The sequence below is a fragment of the Pelophylax lessonae genome, assembly GCF_965119305.1.
Source record: "Pelophylax lessonae genome assembly, chromosome: 8".
In the NCBI taxonomy this organism is placed as follows: Eukaryota; Metazoa; Chordata; class Amphibia; order Anura; family Ranidae; genus Pelophylax; species Pelophylax lessonae.
In genome coordinates this window covers 37,354,236-37,368,267 of record NC_138775.1, presented here as the reverse complement: position 1 = coordinate 37,368,267, position 14,032 = coordinate 37,354,236, and the positions used below count along the sequence as shown (strand labels likewise).

The 14,032-nt window shown below is 44.2% G+C and overlaps 1 protein-coding gene across 3 annotated transcripts in view; it reads left to right on the top strand.

Annotated features, from left to right (window-relative positions):
* The window catches only part of PLXNB1 (plexin B1), a 356,193-nt gene that overhangs the window by 260,526 nt on the left and 81,635 nt on the right, over positions 1–14,032 (top strand). For all 3 annotated transcript variants that reach the window (XM_082265197.1, XM_082265195.1, XM_082265196.1), the window contains exons 5-7: positions 4,159–4,287; positions 7,861–7,961; positions 10,998–11,130. In XM_082265197.1, the coding sequence (XP_082121323.1) occupies positions 4,159–4,287; positions 7,861–7,961; positions 10,998–11,130 (363 nt within the window). The remainder of the gene's footprint in view (positions 1–4,158; positions 4,288–7,860; positions 7,962–10,997; positions 11,131–14,032) is intronic.

The following is a 14,032-nucleotide window of genomic DNA, read 5'->3' as shown; positions in this document are numbered from 1 at the left end:
CCTCACTGAACTTCCCAGTGAATAGCTGTGCAGGGTGGGCATGTCAGGACAAGCCTGATCATTGAAGGAGAGCAGGCTGTGTTCTCAGCACAGCCAGAAAACTGATCCTGCTATACTCCCATGTCTAATGTGGTCAGTTTTTAATAATAAAGCAGAAGGACCACCAGGGATTTCACACAAAGGAAGCAATACAAAGAGAACAGGATACTTTTTTTTATACAATTAAATGGTACAGCAGCCACATATCAGGGATATAAAAATTTGGGGTTTACATTCTTTCATTTCAGGGTTGTGGGTTTGAGACCCACATTGGGTGTGTGATGTTGCGGTACTTGGGTAGACCTTGCTTCATCAGGTCTCCTGAAGAAAAGGATTTGGCTGGGTGGATCACGGGTACCCCTGTCCCTGTCTGGAGTCTTGCACCTTGGTGGATCAGGGCCAGGGTTCCTTCCCTTCCAAGGAGGACCATGTGTACGCCCTGTGCACTTTTTTGTGCGCTCACATTTTCTTGCACCTGGTGTTAGTTTGCGCACTGCACCACGGAGCTTCAAAAATAACAAAAATGTGTCTGTAACCACAGAAGCTGTTGGTTTGATTGCTTTCTTGGAGCCTGAATTTTTTTTTTTCAAGCAGCTCATATAAAATCCAGGAAGCAGACATGGGTTACCAGCTGTACTTATTACTAAATGCTGTATTTCTGCCAAGACTTGGATTAAATAAAAGGGACGCCAGGTAAAAAGTTTGGAAATTGCGGGGTGCCCAATTACCAAACTCGCCGCCTGTTTGTTCCCAGCGCCTGGCATGGAAATAATTGCCGCCCAGCAGTCGGGATCGGCTCCTCAGGTGTGTTGTACATTAAATTTGTAGAGAAGCCGCGGAATCATTTTGTTTGGTTTGAAATATTGCCGGCCGTCCCCGTCCATTTATCCTTTTCCTGGGGTATACAATAGAGGCTTGTGTAGGACAGCACTCTGGGTTATGAGTTAATTGCTAGAGAGCTACCAGGTCCTTAGCCATTCCGAGCACGGTGGCTGTGCCGGTGTTGGAAAGACGTGTTTTAATTTGATAAAATACCGGTGCTGAGGTTTTTTTTTTTTTATTTTAAAAACGCAGCAGCGCCATCTGGAGGCGCAGTACGGGATTGAAGGTCCAGCTCAAGGTCGTGACTAGCTGCTCAGAACAGGGCTTGTTGCATCTATTTTCAAGATTGATTGTTTGTTACTTCGATCCAGGTTAACAGGGAGCAGCGAGCTGAAGGATGGAGAGGGAAGCGATGGGTAGTTCGCAAAGCGCCAGTCGTAATGTAGACTGATATTTTATTATTGTGATTGTGCTGCAAAACTTTAACATGCCGTCATTTAATAAAGCAAACCGGCTCCCTAAGTGCCTTTTTCTATAGCTTTGCTTGTTTTCGCTAAGAAAGAATTATGATATGTAAAAATATTAAATATAGTATAGTATATTAAATATGATATAATACAAAATATGAATATAAAGTATCTCGCAAAAGTGAGTACACCCCTCACATTTTTTAAAATATTTTATTATATATTTTCATGTGACAACACTGAAGAAATGACACTTTGCTACAATGTAAAGTAGTGAGTGTACAGCTGGTATAACAGTGTAAATTTGCTGTCCCCTTAAAATAACCTTAACACACAGCCATTAATGTCTAAACCGCTAGCAACAAAAGTGAGTACACCCCTAAGTAAACATATCCAAATTGGGCCCGACATTATTTTCCAGCACTGCCTTAACCCTCTTGGGCATGGAGTTCTCCAGAGCTTCACAGGTTGCCACTGGAGTCCTCTTCCACTCCTCCATGACTGCTCCTCCACTTTCTGTTTGAGGATGCCCCACAGATGCTCAATAAGGTTTAGGTCTGGAGACATGCTTGGCCAGTCCATCACCTTTACCTTCAGCTTCTTTAGCAAGGCATCATAGAGGTGTGTTTGGGGTAGTTATCATGTTTGAATATTGCCCTGCGGCCAGGGGGGGGGGGATCATGTTCTGCTTCTGTCACAGTTCATGTTGGCAGTCATGTTTCCCTCAATGAACTGTAGCTCCCCAGTGCTGGCAGCACTCATGCAGCCCCAGACCATGACACTCCCACCACCATGCTTGACTGTAGGCAAGACACACTTGTCTTTCTACTCCTCACCTGGTTGCCGCCACAGACGCTTGACACCATCTGAACCAAATATGTTTATCATGGTCTCATCAGACCACAGGACATGGTTCCAGTAATCCATGTCCTTAGTCTGATTGTCTTCAGCAAACTGTTTGCGGGCTTTCTTGTGCATCATCTTTAGAAGAGGCTTCTTTCTGGGACGACAGCCATGCAGACTAATTTGATGCAGTGTGCGGCGTATGGTCTGAGCACTGACACCCCCCCCCCCACCCCTTCAACCTCTGCAGCAATGCTGGCAGCACTCATACTTCTATTTCTCAAAGACAACCTCTGGATATGACGCTGAGCACGTGCACTCAACTTCTTTGGTTGACCATGGCGAGGCCTGTTCTGAGTTGAACCTGTCCTGTTAAACCACTGTATAGTGTTGGCCACCATGCTGCAGCTCAGTTTCAAGGTCTTGGCAATCTTCTTATAGCCTAGGCCTCAGAGAGTTCTTTGCATGAGGTGCCATGTTGAACTTCCAGTGACCAGCATGAGAGAGTGAGAGCGATAACACCAAATTTAACACACCTGCTCCCCATTCACATCTGAGACCTTGTAACACTAATGAGTCACATGACACCGGGGAGGGAAAATGGCTAATTGGGCCCAATTTGGACATTTTCACTTAGGGGTGTACTCACTTTTGTTGCCAGCGGTTTATACATTAATGGCTGTGTTGAGTTATTTTGAGGGGACAGCAAATTTACACTGTTATACAAGCTGTACACTCACTACTTTACATTGTAGCAAAGTGTCATTTCTTCAGTGTTATCACATGAAAAGATATAATAAAATATTTACAAAAAATGTGAGGTGTGTACTCAGGTGTGTGTGTATATAGATATATATATATATATATATATATATATATATATATTTTTTTTTTTTTTTTTTTTACATAATGCAACATTATAAAAAATATATATTTATATAAAATCAAGGAAAGAAAAAAACATAGAGGTCAATGTTTTCACCCAAGGTTCATACATCTTTCACCCAAGATGTACACGTAGCATTTCTAATTGAATCCAAGGTGAAAAATATGTGAATCTTTAATAAAAGTGTGAATCTTTAAATAGACCCTTTAATTTTGCCTCCACAATATAGCAGGGACCCTCCAGTGCCTTAATCTACCTTCCCCACTCCTGCCCGCCATGGCAGCTGCGAAGATTCCCCTCCTACAAGATGTGAACATTTAAAGCATTTAAATCCAGCAAATTATAGCTATATTATATATTGCAGACAGTCACGGGACTGCTGTTAAAAATCCCCATACAGCCTACCTAACAGGGGCCCCCCTGGCTGAAAATGATTGAGGACATAGATTTATCAGTCCCTTTCTCTGAAGCCTCAGCTTCACAGGTGAATGAATAAGAAACACTCTGAATCTTCCTGCTCATTCACAATTCGAAGCATAGTAAACTGGCAGCGCTGAAGGGGGGAGGATCAGTGTCTGCAATAAGACACAGCACAGCCGTCCTGCTCAGTAGGTGCCTGGGCCTACCATTTGAATTGATGAGGCCTGGGCCCAGTACATGAGGGTTGGTTGTACTGCCTTATCAGAAGCCCTGATTGCAGCATAGATGTGATGGCTGCATTTGTTTTAATTTTTTTTTTTTTCAGAATTTTTTTCCCTTTATTTTCAATAAACTTTCAACACTCCCTGCATCGTGTTTTCGAAAAAAAAAAAGCAGCATTGTCACCCTAGAGCACACCCCCCCCCCCCCCCAAATCTGTAAAAGCCTCGACAGGAGGTGTTCTGATCAGTAGGTCACAGAGATAACTGGAAACAATGCTAACTGATAACAGCCAGCAAAGGCAGAGTGCACAGGACTTCTGGCAGGATCAACAAGTATTTTAGTGTACAGAGTGATGGATGCCGCGCTGACAGCTGATGTGGTTGATGTACATTTGAAGGGCCTTATAATTGAACAAAGTCGATTATATGTGAATCCGTATAACCTTTGTTTTATTTTCAGGTGTATCTGGGAGACAATAATGATGCACAGCAGTACGCCGCAGTGCCAACTCAGTTAAACTCCGCTGTTTCTGCTGACCTGCTTTTTGACCTGCCTCAAAAGAACCTTTATGTCATGACCCCGTCCACGGTAAGCAAAAACATAGTCTGCTCATCTGAATTATATTTCTGTCAATCCAGTCCAGAGATTTATACAGCTCTGCCACACAGTACATCCATGTGTGGCAGGGCAGGAGACCTGCTTTTTATCTGCTGCAGTAAAGTAACACGTAAAGGTATTGTTCCTCCCCCAGCCTGTGACCGAACAGTAAAAGGAGGGATCAGCAGAATAATAAGCTAATTTCTCTGTCACTCTGCTCTCTCCTCCTATCAACGTGCCCCCGCGAATATGGAAGTAGAATTGATTGGCTGCTTGTGCTACTTCTTCCTCTCCAAATCTAAGTTCTGCTGTACAGGGGCTGCATTGGACTGACACCAAGTCAAATTCAGGCACCTAGAAAATATTGAGCAATTGTAATTGTGCTGTTCTGTTTATGAAAGACTTTTATTGTCCCCTCCGGAGAATGATGGCTTTGTGAAGGCTCATTTCCACGTATTTTCTGTTGTACAGCTGTGGCCAAAAGTTTTGAGAATGACACAAATATTAATTTTTACAAAGTCTGCTGCCTCAGTTTTTATGATGGTGATTTGCATGTTATGAAGATTGATCAGATGAATTGCAATAATTGCAAAGTCCCTCTTTGCCATGAAAATGAACTTATAATTCCATAAAAAAAACATTTCCACTGCATTTGTGAAGAAGCCTTCCGGGCGCCCAGGAAAGTCCAGCAAGTGCCAGGACTGTCTCCTACAGTTGATTCAGCTGCGGGATCGGGGCGCCACCAGTGCAGAGCTTGCTCAGGAATAGCAGCAGGTGTGAGTACATCTGCACACACAGTGAAGAAGGCCGGGACTGAAAAAAGCCTGTGGTGTATGTGCCCCTGGGGTGGCAGCACAGGGGTGCCGTAATTCTCACTGGTGAGGCTCAGTTCACCTTGAGTTTTTGGCACCTTGGTCACTACACCACATACACACTTTTTTCGCACCTGCCTCTTAGGACGGGCCTTTTGGCCGGGACCAGAGGAATTTTTTATTCCTGGCCGGGGGGGCCTGTCAAGGTCCTGCACCTTGACACCCCCCGTACTTCTCCACTTCCCTCTCCCCACTCTTTTGTTTTTGTGCGTTGTGTGTTCACGTTTTGTCCTTTTTTATGTGGCGGTATACTTTATCACGGCACGATTAGTAGGGCGTAGGTTCTCTGGCCTGCCCTGAAAGTCTTGGGAGGGGGTGGATATGGCCTTCTGGCTTAGTTCGCCCTCTCTCATGGTGTCTCCCTTCGGGGGAGCCCCACCTAGTACTTGGGGTGGGCTGTTTCGGCAGTCCTCCCAGAGAACGGGGTCTACCTGGTTTCGGCCAGGTAGGACCAAGTAAGTATAAACAATAACTCACCCTAGATCCACCGCACTAAGGGAAGATAAAGAGCTAAGTGTCGGTGCTCAGGCTGAACATCCAAATCAAATGTTATATGAATAAAGCCGGCACACGAAAAGTCTTCTTCCAAGTAAAATACTTTATTCCAACATGGATAGCGGTGACAACATGACAAATGCTGACGCGTTTCGGCTTTGCGTCTTCCTCATAGCCAAGTGAGGACCAAGTAAGTAGCTCAGTCCCTGTCAGGAGCCTTGCACCCCAGGGGAACAGGGTTAGGGCCTTTCCTTTTTGGAGGATGGCCATGTGTACACCCTGTGCACTTTTTGTGTTTCTCACATTTGCATGTTTGCACTTTTTTATGCACCGGGTGTAGCTTAAGTGTGTTTCACACACCAAGGCCGCTTAAAAAAAAGAGGAAAAGACTTTTGGAGGATGGCCTGGTGTCAAGAAGGGCAGCAAAGAAGCCACTTCTCTCCAGGAAAACCAACTGATATTTTGCAAAAGGTACAGGGATTGGACTGCTGAGGACTGGGGTAAAGTCATTTTCTCTGATGAATCCCCTTTCTGAATGTTCTGGGCATCTGGAAAAAACCTTGTCCATGGGAACAAAAGCTGAGCACTACCATCAGTCCTGTGTCCTGCCAACAGTAAAGTATCCTGAGACCATTCATGTGTAGGGTTGCTTCTCTGCCAAGGGAGTGCGCTCACTCACAATTTTGCCTAAGAACACATGAATAAAGAATGATACAAAAACAGAGAGCAACTTCTCCCAACCATCCAAGAACAGTTTGGTGAGGAACAATGCCTTTTCCAGCATGATGGAGCTCCTTGCCATAAGGGAAAAGTCATAACTAAGTGGCTTGGGGAACATAACATTGACATTTTGGGTCCATGGCCAGGAAACTGCCCAGACCTTAATCCCATTGAGGACTTGTGGTAAATCTTCAAAAGGCCATTGAACAAAAAAAAAAAAAAAACACAAATTCTGACAAACTCCAAGCATTGATTATGCAACAACGGGTTGCCATCAGTCAGAATGTGGCCCAGAAGTTAATTGACAGCATGCCAGGGCCAATTGCAGAGGTCTTGAAAAAAGAAGGGTCAACACTGCCAATATTGATTTTTTTGCATAAACCTAATGCAATTGTCAAAAAAAGGCCTTTGACACTTCTAAAATGCTTGTAATTATACTTTAGTATACCATAGTAACATCTGACACAAAGATCTAAAAACACTGAAACTTTAGACTTTGTGAAAATAATTATTTGTCATTCGCAAAACTTTTGGCCACGATTCATTCTTATGATCATCAGTGCCATCTAGTGTCCAAAAAGCAATATCGTTTTCTGAAATACTCAGAAAATATACCACATTTTGGCCACTAGATGGAGCTGATGAGCATAGGGAGTAATCTATTATGAAAAACACAGGGAAAATTAGTCCTGCCTGCACAAATGTGTGATATTCGTCCAATAAATGTTTTAGGCTCACTTTCATTGCGGCCAAGGGGCAGAAAAACCTTTTTAGGTGCACACTGCCCGCCTGTCTCATGGGTGTACACATGCTGTGGCTGCAACAAAACTTTTACAGCATGTCGCTTTCAATGGATGAATGCCGACTGCAACTAATGCAGTTCTATGGGGCCACCCTGCAACTACCATGAAATTGCATAAATGAATGTGATTGTGGCACGGTAGTGCAGAATTTGAATGTCGCCTCCTCACCACCTGTCAAGCACCTTTTAAAAGTGATCCGAGCATGGATCACTTTTCCCAGGACCGGCAGTCCCTGCTGCACATGTGAATGAGCACTTATAAATAGACCCCTGTAGCGTTACTCACCTGCAGGTTGGCAGTTGCTGCCTTGTGCACCACCCAAGTTCATATGTGGTCTTCCAGCCACTGAGTTCACATAACTGAATCAAATACCTTGGCTTTGTGGTTTTCGGCATTCTTCTATCAGGGCTGTTATTTGACAGTGTAATACAATTCCCAGGAGCTGGGAGTGTGAGAAGTTGGGCAGTTGATGGGGGAAGTATCAGGATTAAAGTTCATAAAACTAAACATGGAGGCAAATATAAATCTTGGCTGCACAATTCTAAACATTTAAGATTGAATTTTCCGATTCTTGTATTAGCCCAGCCTTGACTGGTTCTCTTTAAATAGGCATTCCTAAAATGTGAAGATTTAAAATATATCCCATATACTGACCAGCACCATGTTTATTTCAGGTAACTAAAGTCCCCCTTTCCGAATGTTCCCAACACACTGACTGCACCTCGTGCCTCGCTGCCCGGGATCCGTATTGCGGCTGGTGCGTTCTGCATGGAAAGTAAGTGAGCTTATATTACTCATTTATTTTATTGCTCTTGCTTTTAAAAGGAAACTTAAGAAACGTTTTAGTAGTGGCTCAGTCCCACCAGTCCCTTTGCTCTGCATTGGGCAGTATTGCCAAACATAGTCCCAATGCAAAGTCAAGACTAAAATCCTTGCATTATATAGGGCCCATTCACACCAATGTGCTGCGCTGGTGTGCACTGTAGTAAAAGGATGCAGGCATACAGTGGGTACGGAAAGTATTCAGACCCCCTTAAATTTTTCACTCTTTGTTATATTGCAGCCATTTGCTAAAATCATTTAAGTTCATTCTTCTTCCTCATGAATGTACACATAGCACCCCATACTGACAGAAAAACACAGAATTGTTGACATTGTTGCAGATTTATTAGAAAAGAAAAACTGAAATATTACATGGTCCTAAGTATTCAGACCCTTTGCTGTGACTCTCATATATTTAACTCAGGTGCTTTCCATTTCTTCTGATCATCCTTGAGATGGTTCTACACCTTCATTTGAGTCCAGCTGTGTTTGATTATACTGATTGGACTTGATTAGGAAAGCCACACACCTGTCTATATAAGACCTTCCAGATCACAATGCATGTCAGAGCAAATGAGAATCATGAGGTCAAAGGAACTGCCTGAAGAGCTCAGAGACAGAATTGTGGCAAGGCACAGATCTGGCCAAGGTTACAAAAAGATTTCTGCTGCACTTAAGGTTCCTAAGAGCACAGTGGCCTCCATAATCCTCAAATGGAAGACGTTTGGGAAGACCAGAACCCTTCCTAGAGCTGGCCGTCCGGCCAAACTGAGCTATCGGGGGAGAAGAGCCTTGGTGAGAGAGGTAAAGAAGAACCCAAAGATCACTGTGGCTGAGCTCCAGAGATGCAGTCAGGAGATGGGAGAAAGTTGTAGAAAGTCAACCATCACTGCAGCCCTCCACCAGTCGGGGCTTTATGGCAGAGTGGCCCGACGGAAGCCTCTCCTCAGTGTAAGACACATGAAAGCCCGCATGGAGCTTGCTAAAAAACACCTGAAGGACTCCAAGATGGTGAGAAATAAGATTCTCTGGTCTGATGAGACCAAAATAGAACTTTTTGGCCTTAATTCTAAGCGGTATGTGTGGAGAAAACCAGGCACTGCTCATCACCTGTCCAATACAGTCCCAACAGTGAAGCATGGTGGTGGCAGCATCATGCTGTGGGGGTGTTTTTCAGCTGCAGGGACAGGACAACTGGTTGCAATCGAGGGAAAGATGAATGCGGCCAAGTACAGGGATATCCTGGACAAAAACCTTCTCCAGAGTGCTCTGGACCTCAGACTGGGCCGAAGGTTTACCTTCCAACAAGACAATGACCCTAAGCACACAGCTAAAATAACGAAGGAGTGGCTTCACAACAACTCAGTGACTGTTCTTGAATGGCCCAGCCAGAGCCCTGACTTAAACCCAATTGAGCATCTCTGGAGAGACCTAAAAATGGCTGTCCACCAACGTTTACCATCCAACCTGACAGAACTGGAGAGGATCTGCAAGGAGGAATGGCAGAGGATCCCCAAATCCAGGTGTGAAAGACTTGTTGCATCTTTCCCCAAAAGACTCCTGGCTGTATTAGATCAAAAGGGGGCTTCTACTAAATACTGAGCAAAGGGTCTGAATACTTAGGACCATGTGATATTTCAGTTTTTCTTTTTTAATAAATCTGCAACAATGTCAACAATTCTGTGTTTTTCTGTCAGTATGGGGTGCTATGTGTACATTCATGAGGAAGAAGAATGAACTTAAATGATTTTAGCAAATGGCTGCAATATAACAAAGAATGAAAAATTTAAGGGGGTCTGAATACTTTCCGTACCCACTGTATATTTTATTGTAACACTTTTTGTTACGAGGCACTAGAGTTAAATTAAGTGCAATTTAAATAAAGTTTTAAAAAATAAAGCACTGTGATGCATTGTTATAACGGATCACAGTGTGCGCAATATGTGTACAATAAGGACTCGTTCACACTAGTGATTGAAGGACAGTAAAACTCTAAGTTAAACTGCAGTTTTACCGCCACCCAACTGCTCCCCCTATAGCTGCAGAGGCAGCAGCTGGGGATGTACACATGCCAAGGCTGCGGGAAGGAGTTATACCCCCTGTCGCTTTCGGCAGGTGTTACCACCTGCAGATCATGACCCATTCAAGGAAATGGGGCCGCAGTCCAACCGCGTGCAATGCATGTCGTTGAGAAGGACTAGTTCTGGGTCCCAGGTGTTAAAGCTGGCAGTGTGGAGGCAACGCCTTCTCACCACCTGTCACATGCTATCTGAAGAGTGATCTGTAGGTGGATCACTTTTTAGACAACAATGCAAATGTGTGAATGAGCCCAAATGCTCCCTTTACGGAAGGAGCTTGTATGAAAAAAATCATCACATAAATACTCATTATATATATATATGTATGTATGTATGTATGTATATATATGTGTGTATGTATGTATGTATGTATATATATGTGTGTATATATATATATATGTATGTATATGTATGTATATATATATATATGTGTGTATGTATATATATATATATATATATATATATGTGTGTATGTATATATATATATATATATATATATATGTGTGTATGTATATATATATATATATGTATATTTATATATGTATATATATATGTGTATATATATATGTATATATATATATATATGTATACATATATATGTATGTATGTATATATACATATATATGTATGTATATATGTATATATATATATATATATATATATATATATTTCAATTCGGTGTGATTACCAGTGTTAAAATTGTACAATTGTTGAGGGGAAATCTTCCAATGGGGAGACCTATTCCGGTGACAACTGTCTAGGAGAAAATTTCCCCCCACTTCCTGTTGTGTCTCAGGAAGTGAAAACTCTCCATTTGGACTGAGACAGCAAAAAAAAAAGGCATTTGGGTAAATAGACTGGATAGTGCGTTCTCTCTGAATTCTACCTGAACCTTTCCTCTGTTCTCACAGGTGTAGTCGGCGATTTGAGTGCCTGCGCTCCGGGGAGAAGAACCAGTGGCTCTGGGCTCACGATATGAACCAGCAATGTCTGACAGTGCAATTCCTGATACCAGCAAACATCAGCAAAGAGGAGAAGAGAAATGTAAGCTCATCTAGCAAAGTGTGAATTCTGCAGCTCAGGAGATCACAGGCCATATTAATAGCATAGAATCAGGATATGCAAGAACAGGAATCATGGATAGCTGAAGATTGACCAGCAATTACCACTCCTTTCTTTAACCACTTCTGGACGGGAAGCATTTGCCCCCTTAATGACCAGGCCATTTTTTTGCGTTTCGGAACTGCGTTACTTTAACAGACAATTGCACGGTCGTGCGACGCTGTACCCAAATAAAATTGATGTCCTTTTTTTCCTACAAATAAATTTCTTTTGGTGGTATTTGATCACCTGTGCGATTTTTTATTTTTTGCACTATAAACAAAAAAAGAGCGACAATTCTGAAAAAAAATATATATTTTTCACATTCTGCTATATGACATTCCCCAAAAAAATTTAAAAATCAAAATTTTTTGACATTTTAGGACATTTTTTTTTCTGCTCCATATTTTTGGTAAAACAAAAATCACAATAAGCGTATTTTCAATTGGTTTGCGCAAAAGTTATTGCGTCTACTAACTACGGGGAAAGATTTATGTCTTTTTTATTGTTTTTTCTTTTTTGTTTACTAGTAATGGCGGCTATCTGCGATTTTTAGCAGGACTGCGACATTGCGGCGGACAGATCAGACACCTGACTGACATTTTTGACACTTTTGGGGGGACCAGTGACATTACTACAGTAATCAGTGCTAAAAATATGCACTGTTACTGTATTAATAACACTGGCAGGGAAGGGATTAACACTGTGGGTGATCAAGGGGTTAAATGTGAGCCTAGGGGAGTGATTCTAACTGTATGGGGGAGGGGTTTTTAAAATGATCACAGAGATCTCTCAGTGGGGAACGATCGCGGGTGCCTGGCGGCAATCGGAGCCACCGGCCCCATGCATCGGAGTCCCCGCTGCCGAGTGGGGGCGAGACCGTGTCGCCAGCTGTGCATGCACGCCCCCTAGCTGCAGGCGTGCAACCGATGTACAATTACGCCGGTTCGCGCAGGAGGGGCTGCCTGTCGCAGTATATCTGCGGCGGGCGGTCCTTAAGTGGTTAAAGTGGTTGTAAATCCTTACATATACCCAGTGAAGTGACTGGCCTCAGGGGATATACAGAGATGAAACAAATCCTCCAACATAAGTTATACCTGTTTATCTCCAGTCTTCCCTTCTCTACAGCCATTCAAAGTCCACATGTTTATGTTTATGGGGGTGGAGCCTGTGTATACACTTATGCACTGGGTGGTTGTGGTACTTGGTTACTTGGGGAACCACAGTCCATTTTGTATAATGTGTCCGGGGTTCAGATAGTCTGAAACCCGGACACACAATTCAAATCCCAGACTGTCCGGGTGAATCCCAGACAGGTGGCCAGGGCGGCTGATAGGGGGGACCACCAGTCCTCCTGTAGGGGGCCCAGACACATAGGGGGGCCTGAATAGCAGGGGGAATCAGTGTGGTCGGGCAGAGGGGCAATCACAGAAGGAAGCCCTGTGCGGCTCTCTGCAGCAGCTGAAAGCCAGTTTCTCTCCCTCCTGCCAGCTTTCAGCTGCTGCAGGGAGAGACACAGACACAGGGCATCATTCCTGTAAATGCTTCCCCGGTCCCCTCCCAATTCTGTCTGTTTCTGATCCCCCCGTGTGCCCCCACTGCCAGTCTGACACCCCCAGACTTTAAAAACAATGTAATCAATAATTTTTTTAAATTGTAAATTAAAATCGTTTTAAAATGTAAAAAACTATTAAAAAAGGGTTAATTCACACAGGTTTTCGGTTATGTTTGTGTCCGCTAATAATGATTTTAGTGTATTTTAAGTAAAAATATTGCTTTGATATATTTGGTGGGGGCCCTGCCAGGTAGGCTGAACGGGGCCCCGTGATTTCTTACAGCAGCCCTGCAGGTGGCAACCCTCATGTTGGCACATAAACGTGCGTGCCCATGCAGGTTACTGGCAGGAGTTCCAAACCTGTCAATTGGCACATGCAGACCTCTATTCTGTCCTGACACCCAGCAAATAAAAAGCCAGTTTATGTTTTGCCAGCAGCCACCCAGAACTTAAATATCACTTTTGGTCGGAGTTGCTCTTTAACCCCTTCCGTACCGCGTCATGTCAAATGACGTCGGCACAAATCCTTTCTCGATCCGGGCGGACGTCATATGACGGCGCCCGGATCTCCCCGCTACTGCGCGCCCCCGGGGGCGCGCAGCGCGGCGATCGGGGGTGAGGCTCGTCCCTCGGACTGAGCCCAACCCCGATCAAGGTAAACAGCCAATGAAATTGGCTGTTTACCACGTGATCGGCTGTGTCAATCACAGCCGATCACATGAGCGGCTCCAGCGCGAGCCGCTCGTTCCTTCCTTAATGCGCGCCCCCGGGGGCGCGCAGCGCGGCGATCGGGGACGAGGCTCGTCCCTCGGACAGAGTCGATCCCCGATCTAGGTAAAGAGCCAATGAAATTGGCTCTTTACAACGTGACCGGCTGTGTCCAATCACAGCCGGTCACAAATGTCATCAGAGAACACGGTAACTAGCTGTCACCGTGTTCTCCTCCTCACACACTGATCCTGTGTGAGGAGGAGATTGTGGTAACAGCTAGTTACCAATTACAGTGCACCCCAAACACACTGATTGCCCCCCCCCCCCCAATAAAGAGCACCTGTCACTAGCCCATCCAAGTACCCGAGTACCTGTCACCAGCCCATCAGGTACTCTGATGACAGGTACTTGGGTACTCTGATGGGCTGATGACAGGTACTCGGGTACTCTGATGACAGGTACTCGGGTACTCTGATGACAGGTACTCTGATGGGCTGGTGACAGGTACTCGGGTACTCTGATGACAGGTACTCGGGTACTCTGATGACAGGTACTCTGATGGGTAGGTGACTGGTACTC